Raw genomic sequence first — 25670 nt, forward strand, 5'->3', positions numbered from 1 at the left:
TGTTAACCTTGTATATGACAAATAAACACAACTTGAACATGAACTGGAATATTTTCATTCTGTGTATTTATTTCATTTGTGAATGTACAGCACATGTTGAACAACTGGGAGATAAAGTTGGAGAGGCCAGACTGAGATGGTTTGGACATGTCCAGAGGAGGGACAGTGGGTATATTTGTAGAAGGATGTTAGAAATGCAGCTGCCAGGAAAAATACAAAGAGGAGACATACGGATGCAGTTGAAGAGGACATGGAGGTAGTTGGAGTGAGGACAGAGGATGCAGAGGACAGATGGAGGAGGATGACTCGCTGTGGCGACCCCTGAAAAGGGAAAATCCAAAAGAAGAAATATTTATTTTATTTGTGTGTGATTTTGATCACAGCATGACATTTGATAACATAACAACAATTTATTAAAAAATATTTACTCACTTGAAGTCTAAACATAACGTCCCAGTGGCTTTTAAACCCCAAAATACATTACGGCAAAGACTGGTTCATCCCAAAGATCCAGTCCCCCGGCACAAACAGAGCAATGTTGTGTATGCTGTTCAGTGTCAGGAGGGCTGTGATCAGTCTTACATCGGGGAAACTAAACAGCCACTGGCCAAAAGGATGGACCAGCACAGAAGATCAACATCATCAGGCCAGGACTCTGCGGTCTACACTCATCTCCAGGCCAGTGGTCACTCTTTCAGGGATGAAGATGTTCACATCCTGGACAGAGAGGAACGATGGTTTGAGAGAGGAGTAAAGGACGCCATCTTTGTGAAAAGAAATCGTCCATCATTAAACAGGGGTGGAGGCCTACGTGTTCAACTGTCCCCCTCTTACAATGCTGTGATTGCTAGTATCACTCAGCCCTCTGTGAACAGTAAACAGCCATCAGTGTGCTAATGATCCATTGTTAGGCTGATGGTCCTTCTTGAGCATGTGATCAGCTGGTTTTGGTTGTCAGCAGCAAAACTGGTTGATCCCCCCTGAGAAGGTGCTATTTAAGAGACTGAGCTGAATACAGCACCTCAGACTGAAGAAGTCTCTCGGACGAGAGACGAAACGTTTCTACATTTTTTGTTGTTTTGCTTTGTTTTTTTTTTTTTTTTTGAATGTCCAGAGGACCAGATTTAACTTTTTTAGACTAACAGAGAGTATGTTTTTTACTAGTTGCATATCTTTAGTATAAAAACTGTTAACTTGTTCATGTTTGAAAAGCTTGAAGCTGATGTAACCCCCCCCCCCCCCCCCTCCCCTGAAGACTGTCTTTGTATAATTAGATGGACCACTGGCCCGGATCATTTTTCATTTCGTCATTTTAGTCAAGAGGAAGGTCTGTTTGGCAGTGCACATTGTGTCCATCAGATGGCGCGGGAGAGGCCTCCGCCCCCCTGCCTCTCTGAGGTTCTTTGAATGGGATCCCAGTGTGATCTGGCACACAGGCGGGAGGGGAGCACACAAGTTGTGGTGCTTTGAGGCAGGAGCAGCTTGCTGCCCGACTTTCATCGACATTCCTCCGTGTGTCCGGCTCGCAGAGCCGAGCCAAACGTTTCGCGGTGCGTAATTACGCACAGGAGACGGCGGATCGGTGGAATCCTGCATACACAAAGGACGGCAGGCAGCCTGGAGTACAACTGACTTTAGTGTGTGGAGAGAAGTACTGCTGCTGGAGGGGAGACGAGGGGGGAATCTGGAGTCGGAAGTGATTTTCCCCCTTTTTTTTCTTCAGAAATGTAACGCGAGACACGGATTTCAGGAAGAAAACCAGTATTTTGGAGAGAGAAGACGAAAGAGCAGGAAGAGTTCCTGAGTGGAATTAGTCCTTAAAAATCAGCATCAGATCGTCGGAGCATGGGGTAAGTTAGACATCTGAGATGATTTCTCTGCTGACTGGAAGAGTTTTTTACTCAGACCAGAATATATATTTAATATAAAGGTTTTAAAATTGAACTTTATGTTTCTTCTCGCTTTTATTTGAAGCGCACGTGATCCTACTGTTTTCTTTGTTTACATGCTAATAGACATCCCAGATCACAGAGGGGTCTATATATGCCCAGCCTGACCCACTTTCCTCACAGTGTCCCATGTCCTTAAAAACAGTTGTGACCTGCAAGAAGGTCGAGGTCAGCTCTAACCAGAACTGCATGAATTCTGATTTAATTTACTGTCACTTAATTAGATTTTGGCAGACACTGGTAGCCAGTGCCTTGTTAAACATGTGATGTTTATACTGATGAATTGCACAACCAGATGCCAGTGAATCACCTTACCGATAAATGGTCTGCTGTGAGTCTTTTGGATCAGCTGTCTGGACCACTGATTGGTGGGCAGGGGGTCCTACTCTGTTCTCTAACTCTCTGTGTTTTATGTGTTTAAAATTATACACATAAAAACATGGAACTCACCTGAACTCCCCTCACATTACAGCCTCGGGGACGGTTTGGCACTAAAATGACTGAACAGTGGTCATGAGATTTCTGCAGTTTCTGTTTTAGTTTGTTCAAGTCTCAATATACTGGGATGCTCAATATGCACAAAGAAAAATAAATGTGTTCTTTTCACAAGTGAAGGAAGCCATCTTTGTCAAAAGAACCTGTCCATTGTTAAATGGGGCGGAGGCCTTTGTGTCCGACTGTCCCCCTTTTCAATGCTATTTTTGCCAGTATCACTCAGCCCTCTGCGAATAGCAAGTGACCATCAGGGCACTAACAATCAATTGTTAGGCTAATGGTCCTTTATCATGTGAACAGCTAGTTCTGGATGTCAACAACAAACTGGTTGATCCACTGTGAGAAGGTGCTATTTATAAGACTGAGTTTATTGTCTTTTGGATAAAAGAAAACATTTCAACACAAAGAAACCATCCAGAGGACCTGACTTAACTTTGTTGGATTTTCTACCTGGATTATTGAGCATGAACTTTGACGTTTTGAACCACTTTGTCCATGGCTGCCTCAGATGAGTCGACGGGGAAGAGGGCGGACTGCAAAAAACATCTTATCACCATCAAACTGGTTGACCCACTATGTGAGTGTGCTACTTATGGGACTGAGCATGTTGTGTCTCCTCGGACTGATGAAGTCCTTTGGATGAAGGACGAAAAGTTTCAACACAAAGAAACTATCCAGCGGACCTGACTTAACTTTGTTAGGCTTTTCTACCTGGATTATTGAGCACGTATCAGAATGTTAAAGCAGAGCCACACAAGAACTAAAAGGGTGCATTGATTCAACATGTTAGAGATAACAGGGGTCAAAGGTCAATAAAAGACAACACAGCAGCTCTTTATTGTGCCCAGGCATGTATTAAAGCTGGAAGCCAAGTGGGATTCCAGAGGCTGAAGCCAGAAGAGGAAGAGCATCTCCACAGGATGGCCCCGGTGCAAGTCCTACACCTTCCGTGTTCACGGACGGGACTTTGCCTTTAATAAATAAAAAACAAAACACTTCGTATTTTTAAAGTGCACTCATCGAGCTGCGATTAGTCATTACATGCTTATAAGAAAGATTATGATGTAACCACCTTGGTTATGTGTAGGGGAGCAGGTGAAACTCATTCCCAGTGGGATTATGGTCCAAAAAATACAACATGGCAGCTCCCTTAAACTGGTTCCATGGCTGATATATTTCAAGAAATAGTGCTCGAACAGTTTCCATAAATATAAGTAGTAAATTTAAATAAACCATGCTCATTTTTTACTGTTTTTGCAACACCTCTTCATTTACAGTGGCAGCCTATTTGAACGTGAATTGACCTCTGACCTTTCTAGTTCTGGCCTTGTTGGGGCATGCCAGGAAGGATTTCACGAGTTCAGAACTCTGACACTCTGACTTTTAATATTTACTTCTTTGTCGTGTTCTTTTTTTTTTAACAAACCTCATCAGGGAAAATAAAGCAAAGAGAGAATTCTGGGAAACACCAAGTTCAGACATCAAGGGATCAAATAAAACCCAGTCTGTGCAGCACAACTTCAACACACAAAAAAAACTAAACTGTGACTGGCTCAGTGGATGTGAGTAATCTAACTGACTTCTGTTTGAGACATCTATTCACCTCACCAAAAGAGAAAAAAGCTTCATTTGGAGCTACTCCACAGTCCTAAACAGAACGAGTGTCTGCCACTCACGCTGTTAAACGGTTCTCTGCAGGGCCAAAGTGCTGCTGCGAATTGATGGAGAGACGGAGCGGACACCGTGGCCTAGTTTTAGTCTGATTCGACTCAAACAACCATTTATAACCTGGTCCAAGGATAAGGTCGTCCAATATTACGAGTTAAAGAGGAGCGCCTGAACGCATCATTGCAGAAAACCTTTTCTTTCTCATGCCTGAACCGGAGATCTGTGATCAGTTACAGCTAACGAGTCTGTTCTGTGGAAGTTCAAGTTTCAAGAGAAGCTACAGTTTTTGGGTTTATTGAATTTTTAGTTTTTCAGTTGTTTTTTTTAATTTTTATTCTGAGCACATCAAAGCAAAGTTATGATAGATTTTTTACTTAACTTTTTTTTTTATATTTCTTAAGCACAGCTGACCTAAATACAACTCACGCCACTTCAAATATGCTTTGTTGAACTCCTTTCTGTGGAAAACTTTAGGCTCAACAGAGAAGAAAGAACTTGTGTTTGTTCTTTGCTTTCTAACCTGGACCTCTTCTTCTTTCTGGTTCTGCTGCAGAGGAGTTGTCTGCAAGCTGTAAAATGTATCCGCTACACCGTCAGAGGTACAAACGCACCGTCGTCTCCGTGTTGTGGCTCTGCATGGCAGGGATGGGTGATGCCACACGTCAGAGTTTTCTCTGAAACGATCTAATCAGTGCAGCTAATCCTCAACAACAAATTGTTCGCTTAATGCCAAAAGAAAAGTTGCTTACTCATGATTTATTGCTGATAAATTTACTCATTTTAAAACAGGAAAATATGGCAAGTGTAAAAGTAGTTTTGTATTACTGTAGGAGTTTAGAGATTACTGTAAAGATTTATTGGGGCAGCTATAATTGGAAGCGTCAAACTTGCAAAGTAAAATTGAGAAATAACTTCTGAGCATCGACGCGTTTTGTTTGATGCTCAAAAGGACACCATCAGGTATTGATACATTGGGAATAATCTGCCCATCCCTGCTTTATGAAATATTCATTGGCCTCTGAACAGAATCCAGCATCATTTCACGCCTGCGATGTTTAGTCCTTCCCTGAGTGTGTGTGTTTTACACAGTGGAGGTTTGGTGCTTGTCGTGATGTGCAGATGTTGTCAGTGGGACTCCTGCTGCCGTCGCCTCGTGTCCCTTTCATCCTGTCGTCTTGTCACTCGGCGGCTCCACATACTGTTGGATTGTTTCAAATGTTCACCGGAGCGTCCTGCTCTACGGCCTCCCCGCATGTTTAAACCACCTAAATATGTCCATGTGCGTTTTGGTGTGTTAATGTACGCAGTAATTTTCTTCTGATGTGTTTAATATGAAACATGGTTTCACAAAAATCCCACTACAGATGATGCAAAACATTTAAATTATTCAGTGCTTAAAAGCAAACACTACTATTATTTACTGAGATATGGCTGAAAATGTCTTTGTTTTTGTCCGGTTGGGTTTAAAAGTCTGATGTTTGTGTGTGTCTTGAGCAAATGTTTAGCATTTTATTATGACCCACTGCCACATCTGTGTTTATTGTTAGAAAACTATCTCATGTACCACTGGATGGATTTTAATTACTGTAGAAGTTGCCATATAAGTTGCATCAATCCAAATATGTCTAATAAAGTGGAAAAAAACATAAATAAGTCACTCCGCCGTATAAGTTGCATCTATTATGCGTCACCGCTGACCACCTGGAAATGTGGGCCGGCGTTGTGCCTAAAATCGATCGGCTGCCAAATGGCGGCCGCGGGAGCGTGCACAGGAGGACTTTAACAAGAATTTAACAAGATTAATTATTTGTCTGCTCGACAGTATAATAAAGGTGTGTCTCAGTTGTAATTTTCCTTAATAAATGCACTTTAATGGTCAAATCAGCTGCATTTCACCTGGGCGGCGCGGGGAAATGCAGCTGATTTGATGTTTGCTCCAGGAGTTTTGAAGCAAGATGAAGGTGGCTTTGTATGGCAAGCCAAGTGTCTCTTTAATAACCACTTTTACCTATTAATGAGACACTTAGCTTGCCATATAAGTCGAGGTCCCTCTAGCAGCTGAAAATGGTAGTGTTTAATATTTCCATGCCAGAATGAATGAAATTGTCAATTCTCAGCCAAAAAATTGGGTTATAAATACGGGGACAAAAACATACATTAGTCTTTTCAGTGTATAAGTTGCAAGACTTGCAAATTTATGCAAAAAGGTGTGACTTATACATCAAAAAGTATGGTAAGCTAATTAAATCAATCTACACTCTGATTCACTTTGGCCACAGCTAATAGGCTTTAGCCAACATATCTATGACAATAACATGATCATTTTTACAGCTATTGAGCTAAAATTGGGTGTGGTAGTAGTTGAGTGTCGTCCCCATCACACACTTTGAGTGATAAAAGTTCACAAAGGAGTTTTGTTTAAAACTTAGGCGTACAATGCAGCAGGAGATGTGCATTCATTCAAGGAATGCTAGTTTCATTAAAAAAAGTTTTGTTATCCAGATTAAAGTGTTTCCTTTAGGGTCCTGTTTCTTGTTTCCAGGTTTGATAATAATCATAAGAGCTAAAAGTTTGCAAATTTGTGAAACTGCATTTTTATAGTCTTTCCATGAGCGTTCGCTTTTTACAACCCTTTTGTTTCACTGTCTTCCAGCCTTGGGACGCAATAAGTTTTTCTGCTGATCTCAGCACAGAAGAACTGGAGGAGCACTGGATAAACCCGAACCATTTGAGTTTTGTTATTTATATCATAACAGGAAAGGACAAGGACTTTATTAATCTTACAGGGAATTGTTGTTGCAGCGGCTGCAGTGACATTTGACATGAATAAAAAAAATGAAAAATGACATACAACACAAGCTGTAACGACAAATGCTCCATCATTTTTCTAAATACAGTGAAGATGAGCGGATGAATAAATAAGCAAATGGAGATTCTGGGTTGTTCTTGTTTGTTGAAGAGCCTAATGGCTGCTGGCAGGAGTGATGTCCTGTGGTGTTCTGTACTAATCAAGTTTGTTATCAGAATCAGCAGTTTAATCACAAAAAAAACACACATTTAACCCTTGTTTTATTATGCACACAAGATAACCAGAGTACTTTTCTGTGCCTTTGTGTTTCACGTACAGCGATGAGCTCAGCAGAACACAGTAAACAGCTCGACTTTGTGTCACCTTCACAATTCACAACAGCAGCAGGTTGTTGGTCAGACTCCTGCAGGAGGAGCTGACCTTCAGATAAGTGCACCAAAACTCTTGCTAAACCCACCCTCACATGGGCTTTTCCTCCTACACATTACGATCCTACAGCAAGAAAAGTGCCTTGCACATTTTTCTTTGCCTTCAGCCAGAAGAAGAAGAAACAACCTTGCAGCATTCTTTACTTTTTACATGATGTGAAAGAAACGTGCCTCTCTGGGTTGTCACGTGCGTTGCAGATGTGACTTGTTGAGCAGCTACAGTGCGAGTTGGCGTTAACCCTTCTGGACTATTTTTGTCGGTGGTTGTAGCGTGTCGTGTTGCCCAACTGAGCCAGAACGTGGGCCTGTTGCCTCCCAGAGGTCAGAAGAAGTAGATCCTTAAAGGAGAAGTGTTGTCCAAAGAACAAAAAGAGGCAGAGAAGAAAAGCTGCACTTAATCGCTTCAGAGAGTGTGAAGTTACCCAAAGGTGCAACACACAGATGGTTAAAGATGATGCCCAGCTGACTTTGTTCAATTTTTTTTTAAAACCTTTTTGTAGGAAAGTGCAGAAGCAGGACAGGACAATGGGTTCATGTTGCTTGTTCTTGATCATTACAGAAAAATACTATTGTTTCGCTATAGCTCCCTGTCATCTGAGGTGTAACTCCTTTAAATCTTAATTCAACACAGTGAGTTTAACAAGTTCTGTTGAGCAAAGTGGGTCAAAAAAGAGAAATGCACGACCTTCTGCAGTCCTTACTTTTTCCAGTGCAGCGTCATTTTTTACACAGCTTAGAGGTCCACATCTTTATTACCAACGCTCTCATTTCCCAGCTTTAGAATGGTCTTTAGCAACACTTCTACATTTAGCATACAGTTGGTGAAATTTGCTTCCCACATACTCACATCCCACAATTTAAGCAGAAGCCCTGAATCAATTAGGTATACGATTTTCACTTCAGTAGACAACTCCTTCTTCAAGCTCGTAAGGGTCATTCCCTCCAACCGAGAGACACTGCTTATATCTTGCCCTACTTTGAGCACCCATACAATCTTTATAGCTTTTTTAAAAATCATCTGTAGTTTTATCTATTGGCACACTTGGCAAACATTAAAGCGCAGTGGAGCATGCAGTATTCAATGGTACTTGTGCTGTAATTAATGTGTCAAAGGACAATATGGCTGTCAGCTGAAGTGCGCCACACAAAATGGTGGAAAGTGAGCTAGTGTAGGCCGTGAACGCTGACTTTACGTTCATGGTAAGGATGTATAAAGAGCAGATGATGAGAATAGCGCTAAAATTTACTGTGGTGGAGTTCTACAAGTTAATATCTTCAGTTTTGGGTCCGACACAGAGCTCTGGTCGCTTTGCAGGGCCTCTAAAGGAAAAATTTACAAGACAGTGGTGAGACCAGCTGTGCTGTATGGTCTGGAGACAGTGGCATTCACAAAAACACAGGAGAAAGAACTGGAAGTGGCTGAAATGAAGATGTTGAGGTTCTTCTTAGGAGTGACAAGGATGGACAAGATTAGGAATGAGATAATCGGAGGTTGAACAACTGGGAGATAGAGTTAAAGAGGCCAGACTGAGATGGTTTGGACATGTCCAGAGGAGAGACAGTGGGTATATTGGTAGAAGGATGTTAGAAATGCAGCTGCCAGGAAAAAGACAAAGAGGAAGACCAAAGAGAAGATGCAGTTAGAGAGGACACGGAGGTAGATGGAGTGAGGACAGAGTGAGATGGAGAAGGATGACTCGCTGTGGTGACCCCTGAAAATGGAAATGCTGAAAGAAGAAGACAGAGCTCTGGTCACAAACCCTCAGAATTAGCTGAAACTGCAGGAAAATACAAACATTTTCCTTTTGAGTCACCAACTAGTCTCCAACACGCTGCAGCCCAGTGAAGCAGACCCTGAAGACAGGATTTTGTGCCGGTTGTCTAAACAAGCCATAATGCTTGACCTGAACCATGCTCTGGAAAGAGCAAATGGGAAGACTGGTGGAGGAATGCTGCAGACAGGGGTGGGACGCCTGGGGTTTGCCCTTTCAGTGGGGTGAGGGGCTTTGCAGAGTATCCATGGAGTAGAGGAGCAAAGCCATCAGAGGAACTTCAGAGGTTGAAGAGAGAACTTCATGATGGCGGCAGGTCAGAAGCAGTCATTTACTCGGACACGTCGGTTTTAATCACATCTGGTGGGGGCGCAGGGTTGTGGGTGTGGGGGGAGTGGCTAAGGTTCGAACTGAAAACAACAAAGGGAAGTTTTCATCAGTTGTATTCAGATAATTGTGCCTTGATAGTGACTTCTTAAATATTTGTTTCTAAAAACGTACAAACTAGTATAAATTCCCCTTCTCTAATATTTTACAGAAGCTGAACATAAACATGAAGGTTTACAACTCGACTGTTCGAGAAAACATTTACAGCCGATTGGACAGATTGACCCAGTCATTATAGACCCAGTCATTATAGACCCAGTCATTATAGATATATATTAGCTACAAAATCGCACATGTGCACGAGCGACCAAACTCTCTGGACATTTTTTCTTTGTTCAAGTGTAAAAATAAATTCCAAAGCACTTCTTGCTTTTATTTTTTAAAGTCTTCTTTTTCCCACGCTGCTGTGCAACACAACTGATTTGTCCTCCTTCATATGCGATGCTAAAATTATTTTTCTTTTGATGTTTTCTTGAGCTCCATCAAACTTCCTGCAAGCTCTCTTATTGAAGTGTGAATTTCACTTTTTAAGTATATCCAATGCAATTTGTGGCTGTGACTCCAAAAGCGTCTCCCTCGCTCAGCGGTGATTTAGAGCTCACAAAGCTTAAAGGCTTCAATACGACGGGCCGTTTTGAGGTTTACTATATCTCAATGAGTGGCTGATTGTGTTTGACCGCAGGGCTCGACAGGAGCGACTAATGTTTTACAGAACACAGATTTAGGTTTGGTGAATATCAAGATTAGGAGGATTAGAAGCTGAGGACTGCAGGGGTGAAGTCCTTCAGATAAGATATGATCTGAATGTGTTGAGTCAACTAGAGGGTGAAGAAGAAACTCTGGTCTGAAATTCACGGAGTATTTCTTGATTTATTTTACTTCTCTGCTGCAAGTATAAAAACACAGATTCTCTTAAATTCAATTCAGTTTATTTATATAGTGCCAAGTCACAACGGAAGTCGTCTCAGGGCACTGAACAGAAACATTCATATATGCAAAAGTAAGTTAACAGCATTATTTATCTGAGGAGCAGACTGCTTTGAGTTTAACTCCTTCACAGACTCTCATCTTGAGCAAGCAGGCGAAAGTGGAAAGGAAAAACTCCCTCGTGAGGAAGAAACCTTTAGCAGAACCATACGGTAGCCCTAAGGTGTAAATGAACAACATTTGACAAAAACAGAATTATATTTGAAAAAACACAACAAAAACACAACATTTGAAAAAAAAAAAAAAAAAAAAAACGGAATTACATTAAGCCAAAGCGGAAGTGGCCGGAGTCACATTTGAAAAACACGGAATCACATTTGACAAAAACGGAGTCACATTTGAAAAACATGGAATTACGTTTGAAAAAAAGGAATTGCATTAAGCCAAAGCGGAAGTGGCTGGAGTCGCATTTGAAAAACACGGAATTACGTTTGAAAAAAAGGAATTGCATTAAGCCAAAGCGGAAGTGGCTGGAGTCACATTGGGAAAAAAAAAAAAACGGAATCACGTTTGAGAAAAATGGAATTACATTTGACAAGAACGGAATCACATTTGAAAAAAAAAGGAATCACATTTGGGGCAGCACAGTGGCGCAACTGGTAGAGCTGCTGCCTCTCAGCGAGCAGGTCCTTGGTTCAAACCACGGTCCAGGGGCCTTTCTGGGTGGAGTTTGCATGTTCTCTCCGTGCATGCGTGGGTTTTCTCCGGGTATTCCGGTTTCCTCCCACAGTCCAAAAACATGCATGTTAGGCTGATTGGTAACTCTAAATTGTCCCTAGGTGTGAGTGAGAGAGTGAATGTTTGTTTGTCTCTATGTGGCCCTGTGATGGACTTGTGACCCGTCCAGGGTGTACCCCGCCCCTCGCACAGTGATTGCTGGACATGGGCACCAGCGACCCCCCCTGACCCAAAATTGAATAAGCGGGTAAAGAAAATGGATGGATGGATGGAATCACATTTGAAAAAACAGAATTACATTTGAAAAAAAAAACGGAATTATTTGGGAAAAAAGAATCACATTTGAAAAAACTGAACTACATTTTAAAAAACGGAATCACGTTTGAAAAAAAACAGGATCACATTTGAAAAAATGGAATTACATTTGAAAAAATGAAATCACATTAGAGAAAACAGAATCACATTTGACAAGAACGGAATCACATTTGAAAAAAATGGAATCACATTTGAAAAAACAGAATTTCATTTGAAAAAAATGGAATGATTTGGAAAAAAAAGAATCACATTTGAAAAAAACTGAACTACATTTAAAAAAACGGAATCACGTTTGAAAAAAACAGAATTTCATTTGAAAAAAACGGAATGATTTGGAAAAAAAAGAATCACATTTGAAAAAAACTGAACTACATTTTAAAAAACGGAATCACGTTTGAAAAAAACAGAATCACATTTTTCAAATATTGTTCATTTACACCTCAGGCCTCAGGACAAGCAGCCATCTGCTTCGACCAGCTGGGTTTGGTAGGAACAGATACACAATGGCAGGTTGAGAATCATTTTAAATAGAAATAGTATAAAATGAAAACTGTTCAATTGTAACAAATTCATTTTAAGAAATGAGGTCAATTTGTCCTCCAGTAGTCTAAGCCTATGGCAGCAAAACTATCCAACCCTAACTATAGGATTTATTGAAAAGGAAAGTTTTAAGCCCAGTCTCTAGAAACCACAAGTAAGCCTGCAGTCTGAGAGCAAAGTGCTCTGTTAGGAAAATACGGAACAATAAGATCTGTAATATAAGATGGAGCTAGGTTGTTGAGGGCTTTGTAGGTTAGATGTAAGTAAGTGAATGCATTTAAATATTTTAGTCTGGAATTTTGTAATAAAGCTTTCCCTTCCCAGTCCATTTGGGCTATAGTATAATTTGCAAACTCACTCCTGCATTTATGACAAATGTACCGGTATGTGAAACATCACCAGGTATTTCAACACGTTTAGATCCACAGCAAGGCATCGGGGAGGATGTGCTGACATGTATTCCTACTGTTCTACTTTCAGGAGGACATTTAAGTTTTTTAGGTTTGTAGTCATTTATTGTCCAAATCCTTGAAGAGCCATCCGTCTAAAAACTCTGGGAATTGTTTGTTAACCCTTTAATAGGAACTATTCTTACAGGATGTTTGTCTCTGAAACAGCTGATTATTCAGACTGGCTGCACTCTTGAAGTTGCAGAGGCCGAAAATGATTAAAATGGTCCTTCATATTAAATGTGTTACTAATTGGGGCTGCAGAAAATTAGAGCAACACACGATCGTGATGCTATTGTTGAATATCACAGTGATAACTTCTCTCTTTGTGTTGTGGCATCATGACACAGCCACAATCATCTGAAACACGTGTGGGCATCGAGGGAAGTGGGGTTTCCATCGGATTGGCCAGATATTTTACTGACAAGTAGAGCACAAATGCACGGCCCTTGGAATATAATGCCATGATTTATTGCCACCCGAGCAGTCCTTTGTGAGTTTGATTTGCGCCCACTGTTATTGCTTTGACAATAAATTTTCAGCCCTGTTAGTGTATTTCATTTCTGCGCAGCAGGTTTTCCACCTCATGACTAGAGACGTGAACACATTTCTGCGTCGGAAGCACTGTTGTGCATTTCTTTGCAGTTTCTCAAGAAAATTAGGCTAAAGTACTTTCTAAAGTTCAACCATAGAGAAATGTGTAGTTCAAGCTTTTCTTTCAGTGAATTGTAAACTAGTCGAATATAAATCTGAACACTACTTTATAGGTTTTTTTGTGTGTCTTAGCACTAACGCAGAATGCTTCGTTTTGCAGCACGGTGCATGTTTGAGTCAAGAAACGTCCACATCCTTACAAAAAATAGATTTGATGCATTTCATTTTCATAGTGGAGGATGTGTGTGTTCATGTATCTGTCTGTTAGCATAATATCTTATGAACCACTGAACAGATTTTCACAAAACTTTCAGAAATTTACAGTTAGATATGCATCGGGGTCAATACATTTCAAGATGGCTGCCACACCTAAGCAAACTTAGTAAACACAGGTTGTAACTCAGTCAGTTGTGCAGATATCGATGTAAAATTTAGTGTGGTAGTCGCCGAGAGTCATCCTTAACATATACTCTGAACATTTTCTACTTGGGAGGGTTCTCACAATATTGCATGAGGTCATGCAGAGCATTATTTACAACTAGGCTGGACTAAAACAGCTATGATTCTGTCTCTTCTCATAAGATGATCCCAGTTTAAACTTCTTGCCTGATAGGTGGCGGCGGGTGATATGCATTCCTTCAAGGAGTTAAATCTAGAAGCATTCACATCTCATCTAAATGGAATTAATTTAGTTTTGTGTTTTGATGGAACATGTCACCACTCGTATTGCATAAGTTTTACTTCCCTGCAAAACCAAAGAGGGAAGTCGCGTGCTGTGAATATTTCTTCTCCATATATATCGTTTGAACATTAAAAAGGGAACTGTAATGGAAGTTGGCCAACAGAAATAAGGAAGAAGTAAAACAGAAAGCTGAGTCACTTTTAACGACACAATTTCGTGCCAGTGTATAAATAATGGAATGTAGAGCAGAGCTCGAAGGCAGCAGAAGGTGAAAGAAATCTTTTACACAGACAGCAGAGAAAATACGCCTTGGCTTTTTCCATCTTCTGAGGTTTTGGAGGTGAATCAAAATAAAATAATCATTAAATTCAATTCTAGTTGAATTATTGAGAAGTTGCTGTCAGTTTAAATCAGTAAAAGATGTGACTTTTATCCTAATGGCGTCAGTGAAGTGTCGTCCGAGTTGTAATTTCAAACTGAGCATGAATGCGGATGGAGCGAACGCAACCACGAAGGTCAGAGGAGTTTAGCGTGTCCTTGTTCTGCGAGGGCTCCCTTTAGAAACAACCAATCAAAGAAGTCCATCTGTGGACGCCCTTTGCTGCAGGCAGCAACCACTTGTAATATTTTCCTGTCCTTTACAGAAATGATTTCATCAGCGCAGAAGTGTATCTGGAGAAAGAAGCCGGTTTGCTCTCCAGCAGGACAAAGACTGCAGGAGGAGCAGGAGGCTCGCTTGTTTTGCTTCCTCTCATTCTGTATGGAAGGCCACATCTTCCAACTTCATCTGAATGCTTTGAAGCAATCAGCAGTTGATCGTGACTCTGGAATGTAGCCGATGGCCTTCGGGCTGATCCCCGCTCTGCCTGGTGTCAGTGTTTAAAAGTGTGAGCGCTGTCTGTTGACGATGGCAGAATAGAGAATTTCTGATCTTTCAGTGGCTTTTACTGAAGGAGAATGTGGTTGAATACACAGGTGTGTGAGTCTGGAGTCCAGGTATCAAACTGTATTTCAGTGTCATTGAGTCATCAAGTGTTTTGTTATTTTATTTATTTATGGGAGCCACCGTGTCTTGCAGAGGAGGAATCTGTCACCTTTCAGGGTGCATTCACACCAGCCCTGTTTAGTCCGCTTTAATCGAACTCTAGTCTGTTTGCCTGGAAAGTCCGGTTCATTTGGGGAGGTGTGAATGCACAATCAAACTCTGATGCGGACCAAAACAGCAAACTCTGGTTCACCTAAATACCTAGGTCTCGGTTCGGTTGAAGTGAACTTGATTGCAGTTTGAATGCATTGTGAATGCAAGCAGACCGGAGACCGCTCCAAAAGCAGGAAGTGCACAGCGCAGGGCATTCTGGGTAAATACAACCGAAACAAACGCACATTTCTCGTACCTCATACGGAGCCGTCTCAGCTGCCTTGTGTGAAAAACATTCTCCATGGTCTTCTGGCTCATCTTCAGCTCATGTTGAGTCCATTGTTGAAAAGTGTTTGTTTGGCACATGAGCCACAGACAAAACAGAAATCCTAAAACCACTAAAATTTGACGCCACTCCATTTTTGTTTTTATTTCCAGAAGTAAGTTGCGCTCAGTGTCTTCTTCAGAGGTTTTCATGTCGTTTCTTCAGTTGTTCTTGGTGCAGTGCCACCACAGGGAACAGGTTGGCTCGATTGACTCAGTGCAGTGTGAATGCGAACCACACCAGCTGAAAAATGTAAATAAATGTTTTGGTCCCCAATCGAACCGTGTCTATCGGACTATCAGGTGTAAAAACGACCTCAATGTCCTCGATTGCAGATTTTGAAGGTTTCGCCACTAAATACATTTCTGCTGCAAGTTTTAACAACGTGCAGGAGTTACCTTTATGCTTTGGACCCAGCTGTCCTCCTACTGTTTGAGCTAATAAGGTGTGCAAAGTGATTTCTGTTCTGATTCATCCTGTATGAGCAGCTGTCTCCTAACCAGTCTAGCACTGTTTCCCTCTTGCGGCACCTCGTTTGATCAAAAACTATAAAAAAAAATTCCCGTTAATCAGCTGAAGGACGTTTTAAAATCGGAGACTCTTGACTTTTCTTCTCCGCCCTGCATTAGATCAGACGAGGCCTCAGTGACAAGCAGCTGTGCTCACCTCAGGAGGACATTAATCCAGAGTTAATCTGCTCATTTCATCAAACATCGACGCGATGCTTCCCGTCTGGCCCGATTAGCTCAACGGGCTTTTCACAGCAAAGTCGAGACAGGTCCAAATGAACGACGGGACTTTTAATTTCTATGTGACGGCTGAGAACTGACGAGCTGTCACTCATCGGCTCTCCTTATGATGAGAATATGATCGGAAATAACGAAAGAAGCTGCTTTTTTTTTTATCCAAATGATCATTTTCCTATTCATTGTTTTTAGTTTATTACAGTGTTCCTTTTATTTGATATGCAGCCAGATAATTCGGCTGTTCTGAGGGGAATTTTAGCTCCTGACATTTAGATGAAATGTTTTATGCGAGCCTCACTGACCTCTCCCATCGCTGTCCTTCAAGGATAAGTCCCACTGAACTGAGTTTCTGGTCAGAAAATTTCATAAAAAATTATATAATGTTTGTTTATACTGAAAAATCTGCTTGCGTTTGATTCTGGGAACGTTTGTACATTTAAATATATATTTTAACAAATACAGTTAAGAATGGGATGTGATGTGTTGAGGTACCAAATGTAATATTACTGTGGTTTGAACAGAAGCATTTCAGTTTCTGTGCTTCGCTGAGCACAAATCAAACATGATCTCACGTAGTTGGAAACATTTCTGTTCATGTGTTTTGTTCTCATGGATGATTTGGGTGTAATCAAACCGTCACATCTCCCTTGACATCTTGTTTACAGACACAGCAGGGTAGGAAGATAAAAAGCACATTTCAAAATTTAACTCCGTTAGTGTCACTAACTACAATAAAGCAAGGTGAATATCAAAAAGTTTACAGAGGAACACAAGGACTTTTTATGGCTTTAAAATGAAAATATAATTGCTCACATAAAATCTTAGTGGCAGCAGAATGTCTCATTTTTCTTAGTTTCTTTCAGATTCCATGTTTTTTGTTCTCTCAGTCTCTCACTGAACAGCTTGGGCATTTGATCGTGGATATTATGATGATTTGAAGTTAGAGATGATTGAATGTGAACTAAAGAATAAAGCTAAAAAAAAAGGTTTGTTGTCAATTATCCAGGTAGATAACAAAAAAATGTTAAATCATGTCACCTGGACCAGTTTCTTTAAGGGCAACAAATAAAGTTGAAACTTGATTAAATAATTTTAAGGACTGGCTATTGTTTAGCATTGTTAGGTTTGAAGTTCAAGTCTTTCTGTGAGTGATGCATTCAGGGGTGGAAGTAACGAATTACAAATGCATTACTGTAATTAAGTAGATTTTTTTTGGTACTTGTACTTTTATGAGTATTTCTTTCAATTGTGTAATTTTACTCATACTTAAGTACAATTAGACCATATAATCTACTTTCCTACTTTTAAAATCAGAAGTCGCTACTGAGTACAGCCGCAATTTGAATTAATATTCAAACCATTCTTCTGCACCTTTTGTAGCCAGTAAGGCTCTTAGATCGTGAACACGCCAATTACCTATGATGTAAGCAAAGGACAACACCATAGAGAGTCATTTAGGGTCTACTCTTCACAGCCAAACGAATCCGGATAGACTCTGTTAACTTAGAAAACCAGCTCCTGTTGACACTGAACAAAAGGTTCAGAAAAAGTGAAGGGTGACAGAAATGTTACCTGCCTGTTGTTCACAGTGTATTTGAAAAAGTTTAACCTGTTCTATGCCGGTTCAAAAATATTTTCGACTTTGTTTTAACAAACAAAATTCCTGCTTTATCTACATTTGTTTACAAAAGAAATGGCCTTAGTGTAATTTTTGTATACTTTATTGTTCGTCTGAGACGTCCTTTGAATGTAGATATTATATACAGTAAATTGACTTGAATGCCTTCACCACTTGCTCTTGCCGATTTCGGATACTTTTCCCCTCCCCTCCCTCTCCGCTTTGCTTCTCTGTCTGTGAAACTGCTTCTGAGCCTCTCTTGCATATCTTCCGAACCATAATTATGGACTTGTTTTGCTCAGTTGGTCCCTCATCACAATTGATAACATTTCTTCAAAGAGAAGACAGGTTTTAGGCGAGCCGATTTGCCCTGTTGGCACGCACGCAGCTGGATATTTCATTGATTTGAAGACTTGATGATGTGTCCATCTCTGCTGCCATTTGTGAATTTTAAGGATGCACATTTAATTGGATTTACGATAACTGGTTCCTGCTTTTTGGATTTGGCTGGTTGCTGGTTTTATCAACAATCAAGGAAGTCGTCTGCAGCAAAGTGGGACCTGATCACGCTGCTTGCCTTTACGATGGCTTGGTTTGTGCCTCGAGTACCCAGACTCAAATGCTTTGGGCAGAATGGATCAGATCTTGGGGATTTTACTCAGGCACGTTCCATCAGAGTGGCCGTGTAATTTGGACATTTTCGGAACTGAGTGGACCAACAGACTCAAGGTAGATGTCATTAAGTTCTGCCTGTCCCTAAAACAACTGTGTGTTTATCTGAATTTGGCTCCCTTGGCTGGCCTTGAAGGGCACCTTATCTGAATTCGCCTGGAGAACATGTGATCTGACACCCCCCCCGTCCACGGACATTGCTCACCCCTCTCGTCATCTACCCCCCTCTGAAGAATGTCTATGTCACTATGTGCTTGTTTGTGCGAGGTGTTTAGTTTTTCTTCTCAGTCAAAAAGAAGTCTGATAGGAATTTTTTCGCCTACAATTCCTACTACATGTGTCCAGTTTCACTACTTTTTTGTCTAAACTGATCTCACTTGTAAATGAGTCTTCTGGGCTCAATGTGACTTAACTGTCTAAATAAAGGTTGAATGAATGAAAATTGGCAACACAATAAAACATCATTTTTTCAAAAAGTAAATAATGCTCTGAATAGTGTTTGAGAAGACTTAATTTGTACTTTTGCCTAAATTTTTTTTATAACACCAGTACTTTTACCTATGATCGAATACAATTTAAGCAGTGTAACAGCAGCACGACAGCTCAGTGGTTAGCATTGTTTCCTCACAGCAAGAAGGTCCTGGGTTAAATTCCTGGTTGGACCTGGGGTCTTTCTGTGTGGAGTTTGCATGTTCTTCTCGTGCTTGCATGGGTTTTCTCCGGGTACTCCGGTTTACTCCCACAGACAAAAAACATTCCTTGTAGGCTGCCTTCAGGCCCAGGCCTCCTTTGCAAAAGAGATCTGTGATCTCAGTGGGATTTGCCTGGTTAAATAAAGGTTAATAAATAAATAACAGTACTTGTACTTGAGTACACATTTTCAGTACTCTTTCCCCCTCTGGTTGCATTCATGATGTCTGGATATTCTGGTTTCCTCCCACAGTTCAAAATCATACACAGGTTGGCTTTTCAATGACATTACTCCAAGCAACCCCCAGCCCTCAACCCTCGTCCCTTATGAGACAAAATGTAAAGGAAAGGGATGGATAGACTTGAAAGACCTAATGGCATTTTTATGGAAATATAGTAAAAATAACCACTGACTACGAGAAGTTTGTTCATCTTTAATGACTAAAGTTAGTTTATCATATCGTCTGACTGTTGGAGACTGGAAGGAAACACATTTTTAAATGCAGTCTGAAGTCAGAGTGTTTGTGACTAAGTGAAGCCATGTTTTCAGCTGCCATCTTGCAATCATAGCCATGTGCAGCATGAAGCCATCTGGTTCCCCCTTTGATGTGGTCCCCCCTCGACTACTAAAGGAAGTTTTTCCTACCCTGGGTCCTTTTATCCTTGCTATTCTGAATAGCAGTTTATCCTCAGGTGTGGTGCCAAAGACTTTTAAACATGCTGCTGTCCAGCCCCTCCTGAAAAAACCTAACCTTGACCCCTCAGTCATGTCCAACTTCCGGCCTGTCTCCAGACTCCCATTCACCTCTAAACTACTGGAAAAAATTGTGGAGTCTCAGTTGAAACAGTTTTTGGGGGATCATGCTATCCTAGAGTTATTCAAATCTGGCTTAAAATCTCTCCATAGCACTGAAACTGCTCTACTGAAGGTTTTTAACGACATTTTCATATCCACAGACGCAGGTGATTCTGTGCTGCTTGTCCTATTGGACCTTACATTTGCTTTTGACACCATCGACCACAAGATCCTCATTTCTAGACTGGAGCAGTGGGTGGGCATCACAGGGTCAGCCCTTAAATGGTTTGGGTCCTACCTCTCTGACAGAACCTTCTGTGTCAATATCAAAGATTTTAGCTCGGCATCGACAGCGCTCCAGTGGGGGGTACCGCAGGGGTCCATCCTCGGTCCCCTTCTCTTTTCTTTATACCTGCTGCCACTAGGTGCTATCTTCCGCAAACACAACATACCCTTTCATTTCTATGCCGATGATTGCCAAATGTACTTCCCCCTGAGGCACAGAGGCACACGCTCTATTCAGCCTCTTCTTGACTGCCTGGCTGACATCCGGGACTGGATGGCTTTAAACTTCTTAAGCTTCAATGAGAAGAAGTCTGAAGTCATGCTGTTCCATCCCAGTGGCTCACTCATGAACCATGACATTGACCTTTTCTCTCTAGCCCCGCTAGAGAAACAAAAGGTCACTAATCTGGGGGTGATAATGGACCTGTCCTTAAAACTCAACAGTCACGTAAACATGATGGTCAAATCCTGTTTTTTTCAGCTGAGACGGCTGTCTAAGCTGAAGCCTATACTCTCCAAAAAGAACCTTGAGACAGTGATCCACGCCTTCATAACATCTAGGCTTGATTACTGCAATTCACTTCTGTTTGGAATCAATCAGTCCTCCATTGCTCGTCTACAACTGGTCCAAAATGCTGCAGCCCGATTTTTAACTGGTACAGGCTATAGAGAGCACATCACGCCAGTTTTGGCCTCCCTGCACTGGCTACCCATTCACCTTCGGATCCATTTCAAAATTCTCATGTATGTTTTTAAATCACTGAACAGTTCCGCCCCATCCTATCTCACTGATCTTCTGCAGCCATATGTCCCACCGCGCTCTCTGAGGTCAGCAGACCAGATGCTTCTCTCAGTCCCAGAAACCCGTCGTAAGCTCAGAGGTGACAGGGCTTTCTCTGTTGCAGGTCCACGACTGTGGAATGAGTTGCCACTGAGTGTCCGGCAGGCTCCCACACTCTCAGTCTTTAAGTCTCGCTTGAAGACCCACTTCTATTCGCTTGCCTTTAACACGGTGTGATTTGTTTTGGTCCGGTCTGTTCTCTACTCTGTTGGCCATTTTAGTTAGCTTCTGCTGCTATTTGTATCTGTATTTCTATTTTATGTTTTCCTGTCCGCTGTGCTTGTTTGTTTTCTTTTGTACAGCACTTTGGTTGGCCTTGTTGCTGTTTTAAGTGCTATATAAATAAATTGGTATGGTATGTGCACATTGTTATAATTTGATCTACTGGAGTACACTTTTAAAATGAAAATAGGCCGATTTGGACCAGTTTTTCAGTAACTATGATCGTTTATGGACCTGCTTCCTGCAGGTGTCAAAATACAGCTGCGGTGCTCTTGAGACACGTTTGAGACATCTGGGAGAAAAGCGAGATTGATTTGAGACAACTGCAATGACTGAATATTTTATGTGAAAATTTGCAAAATTTTTGAACATGTTCAAAATTTAAGCGGGACTGCAAGCCTTTACGACTCAGGCGATGAATTTAAAGAACCCCGGTGAACATTTTGGAGATTCAATAAAAAGTACACTTTGCCAACTAGTCACAGTTGTAGCGCAGTAAAATTCTACCTTTTAGAGACGTTAGTTCTTCCTCTCGTTCACCAACTTACATCTAGATTAATTTAAGACAAATACATTTTTATCAAAGTCTCTTAATGCAGACCAGCAATTAAAATTAATATATTAATAAATTAATACCGTGAAATGAAACTTAGGGAGTAAAATAAATTTGAAAGTGACCAACATTGTAATGTTACCAGAGGAATGAGTCTTGCTTTGCATAAAATCAAACTCTGTTTTTTTAGTCTTTCAAGACACTTTTCATAAAAATCAAATTTACTTAAATCTGAGGATGTTGTAAAACCTTAAATCCTAATTGTAAATCCTAACATTTAAGTTATAAACACAAACAAATCTGAGCTTTCTTGACAGGTAAAAATGCTCCCTTCTGTGTTATTTTTTTATTTTTTGGTCCAGTGTCCACTAAAAATCATTTTTGTACACCAAATAAAACAGCTGCACAAGCTATTATACATTTATTGTATCTGTAGCTGCAGCTGTCCTCAATCTAAACCACACCGTCTAATTCTGCTTTCTTGGCCGTGCTATCGTCCATTGTGGCTTCAAGGATCTGTGCAGGAAGAATAATGGCCATTGTTCGAATGCAAATGTTCTGTAATTCCCTTTAAATCCACCTGGGGCATTTCTTCATATAGCCAGTTGCTGACCTATATAAAAGGTCTTTTCTTTTGCTTGACAAAGACCAGAGTCCCCTCCCAGTGCACATTATCCCCATTAATGTTGTATGTAATTGACTTCAGAGTAAACGGCTCATTGTGTACGTTAACATTGTTCAAACCCTATTAGCTGTGTAATGATGCAAGATTCACCAAGAGCCTCTGTGGTCCCTCGGTGTCCCTGGAGCTTCTTCCAACCGTTTGTCCTCACAGCAAACGTCTGTCTTCAAAGAGAACAGAACGACTAATTGGACTGCTGGAGGTTAAATAAAACTTTTTTACACCAATGAGATCTTTCCAAGCGGAAAACTTCAGTGACCTCAAGGTCTTTGGGAAAACAAAAATGAAATTTTGGGTTATGGTTTGATTTATGCAGTGATCTAGATGGTTTCCTTAATCTTATGATTCTGTTGTTTTGTTAGAAAAATGGCTTTACCATAATTATTTAACACAATTATTAATACATTTACATTGAATTTCATTTTCTCAAACTTTGTTGTTATCAGAAGGAAACTGATATATATATATATATAGATACATAGAAAGAAAGAAAGAAATATCCATCCATCCATTCATTATCTTTATCCGCTTCTTCCTTTTCGGTCACGGGGGTTGCTGGTGTGCCCATGTCCATTGTGCGAGAGTGAGGGACACTCTGGACAGGTCTCCAGTCCATCACAGGGACACATATAGAGACAAACATCCAGTCAGCCTAACATGCATGTTGTTGGTCTGTTAGAAAACCAAGTTTAACATGATTAACAAGTAGACGTGATCTTTATGGCTGCAAGAAACACGCAACTGTAAAACAGGAATAACTTTTTGTTGGAACTTTCTGAACTAAGGAGAACTGAAGGATATAATGTCTGTTTCTGGGATTATTTCAAATGGAAGTCACATGTCCTGGGTTTAACAAAAAGATGGCATTTTGTAATAAAATGTGACACAAAATCATCGGGAACTGCATGCTAACTTGCTCTCATTTTCTTTGTGCCTTGAAGGGAGCAGCCCATTTTCAGCTCCAGAGCTCACGTCTTCCAGATCGACCCGGCCACCAAACGGAACTGGCTGCCGGCCAGTAAACACGCCGTCACCGTGTCCTTCTTCTACGATGCCAGCCGCGGCGTCTATCGCGTCATCAGTGTGGGCGGGACTAAGGTGGGAGCAACACCTGCATCATTTACAAGCAGCCATGAAATGTTGCATTACTTTGTGGATTTTCCTCATTTGTCACAAGTGTTAAATTAGACATTAGTGCTTCTTCTGCTTTGCTATTTATTCACCTCCTGTTTGGGGATTGTCTAAATACATAAAAATGTTTGTTGTCTGCAAGATGCGCATGTTGTCAACAGAATATTTATCCCATGATCTCATTGGTAAAGATGCATCCACAGCGATGCTGAAGCTCCTGGGAGTCCTGACTTTAACATTGTTATTAAGTAAAACTTGGAGAAAGCAGACATTTGGGCCAATTGTTCCCCTCTGAGATTTAAAGCTTTTGGATGAGGAACTGAAAGAGATAATTTTGGCAACAAATCCTGATCTGCCTGTTCACTGGAGAATATTAAAGCAACAACTTATGTTGACACAAAACAAGCTAATTTCATTTGTTCTTTCCGTGTCCTGGTTGTTCATAGAACAAGCCTCCACTGTGAATTTTTACCCATAAGTGACCTAAATTCATATTTTAAAAAGCCCCTGACATAAATGTGACTTATATGCTCCAGTTTTATTATTAGGATGCTCTTTTGTGTTCATAAAACTAACTATAAAATTCCTTTACTGTTTTATTGTGATGAGTTGCTGCACAGGAACAAGTCACCTGCTGGGAATTAATAGTTATGTTTATCAGGGACATTTAAATAAATAAAAACAACAATAATATGTAATAAACTTTACATTTTATGCGCGTTTTATTCATTTGATTGTAAATTAATGCATCAAAGTTTGTTTAGGAGCGAACCAGCTCACCTGGACCCCTGACTGCTGCTGGAGAAACTTAAACGTTCAGATTTCAGTCAAATTAATTGTTTTAAACTCTTTCTACTCTAGTTATTTAACTTTTCATAACCTCTGCAGTGTCTATGTAAAATACATGTTGAGGACACTTCTCTGTTCTGTTCTTTTTTAAAAGATTTAGTTTAGTTCTGCTTTTTATTAATAAAAAAAAAAAATCTTGGATTATTTTTCTAACTTGTGTTCAATATATATTAAACCTGTGTTTTCTGTGGAGGCAGGCCATCATCAACAGCACCATCACCCCAAACATGACTTTCACCAAAACGTCGCAGAAGTTTGGTCAGTGGGCCGACAGCCGAGCAAACACCGTCTATGGCCTGGGCTTCTCCACGGAGCAGCAGCTGCAGCAGGTAAAACCCTCAAACTGCTTCTTGCTCCTTCAGGAGGACCGTCATGGGTCTTATTGCATTCAAGTAGCCTTTTCTTATAAAACCTGCAAAATACACAGAGAACTTGACCTTTTCCTTTTGCAAACGTGGATTTTGCAAACACGTTTTTGTTCCGTGACATTCATTTATATGCAGGGTTTGACCTTTTGCTTTTTCCTTTCTTCTCACAAAAACTTATTGTACACGATAAAAGAACGTGGTTGAATATTTCACTCTGTAGCATTAAATTAACCCAGTATCCACGTTATTTCCCAGGAATTAGGCTGCTTGGTTAAAATAAAGGTGGTTGAATGTTGCTGAAAGATGCAGAGTTTCATTTCTTCCTCTTCTCTCTTTTCACCTGAAGTTTGCAGAGAAGTTTAGGGAGGTGAAGGAGGCGGCACGTCTTGCCAGAGAAAAATCACAGGAGAGGTTTGAACTGGCCAACCCAGCGCTCAACATCGCCGCTCCTCAGGTGAAGCATCCTGTTATTTACCAAAACTCTGAGAAAACAAGTTTTCTGTGATTTTTGGCTCATTAGAGCTCTTCCAAGGTAAAACAAAAGAAACTCCACATACCTAAATATACTGTAAAGCTTAAAAAAACAATGTTAAATAAATAAATAAATAAATAAATAAATAAATAAATAAATAAATAATCCTGACATCTGAAACGGGGCCGTCCATGTCTGGAGTTATTTGAAGTGCACACAGTGAGTGCTTGCACCTTTGAGTATTTAAATTGTGTACTCATACATATAGTACATATTCATGTACTCACAAAGAAGAAGATGAAAAACTTTTAACTCACAAAAGTCACCTTTTGTGTGCTAACTATCAGAAAGAAGGACCACCAACTGATTTTCAGCCAGCAAAAAAAAAACGGGGACATTCTCAGCAAGGAAGGGGAAAAAAAAACAAACATTATATATATATATATATATATATATATAGTATTTGCAT

The 25670-nt window shown here is 40.5% G+C and overlaps 1 protein-coding gene across 2 annotated transcripts in view; it reads left to right on the top strand.

Annotated features, from left to right (window-relative positions):
- The first annotated feature begins 1423 nt into the window (after nucleotides 1-1423).
- LOC119430536 (homer protein homolog 3) overlaps nucleotides 1424-25670 on the top strand; it is a 62998-nt gene continuing 38751 nt past the window's right edge. Inside the window, exons 1-5 of one of the 2 annotated variants that reach the window (XM_037697959.1) lie at nucleotides 1424-1850; nucleotides 4666-4711; nucleotides 23323-23479; nucleotides 24559-24690; nucleotides 25076-25183. In XM_037697959.1, the coding sequence (XP_037553887.1) occupies nucleotides 4689-4711; nucleotides 23323-23479; nucleotides 24559-24690; nucleotides 25076-25183 (420 nt within the window). In that variant the 5' untranslated portion in view covers nucleotides 1424-1850; nucleotides 4666-4688. The remainder of the gene's footprint in view (nucleotides 1851-4665; nucleotides 4712-23322; nucleotides 23480-24558; nucleotides 24691-25075; nucleotides 25184-25670) is intronic. The other variant, XM_037697960.1, reaches the window with a different exon arrangement.

The sequence above is a fragment of the Nematolebias whitei genome, chromosome 3 (assembly GCF_014905685.2).
Source record: "Nematolebias whitei isolate Nwh7 chromosome 3, NemWhi1, whole genome shotgun sequence".
Classification (NCBI taxonomy): domain Eukaryota; kingdom Metazoa; phylum Chordata; class Actinopteri; order Cyprinodontiformes; family Rivulidae; genus Nematolebias; species Nematolebias whitei.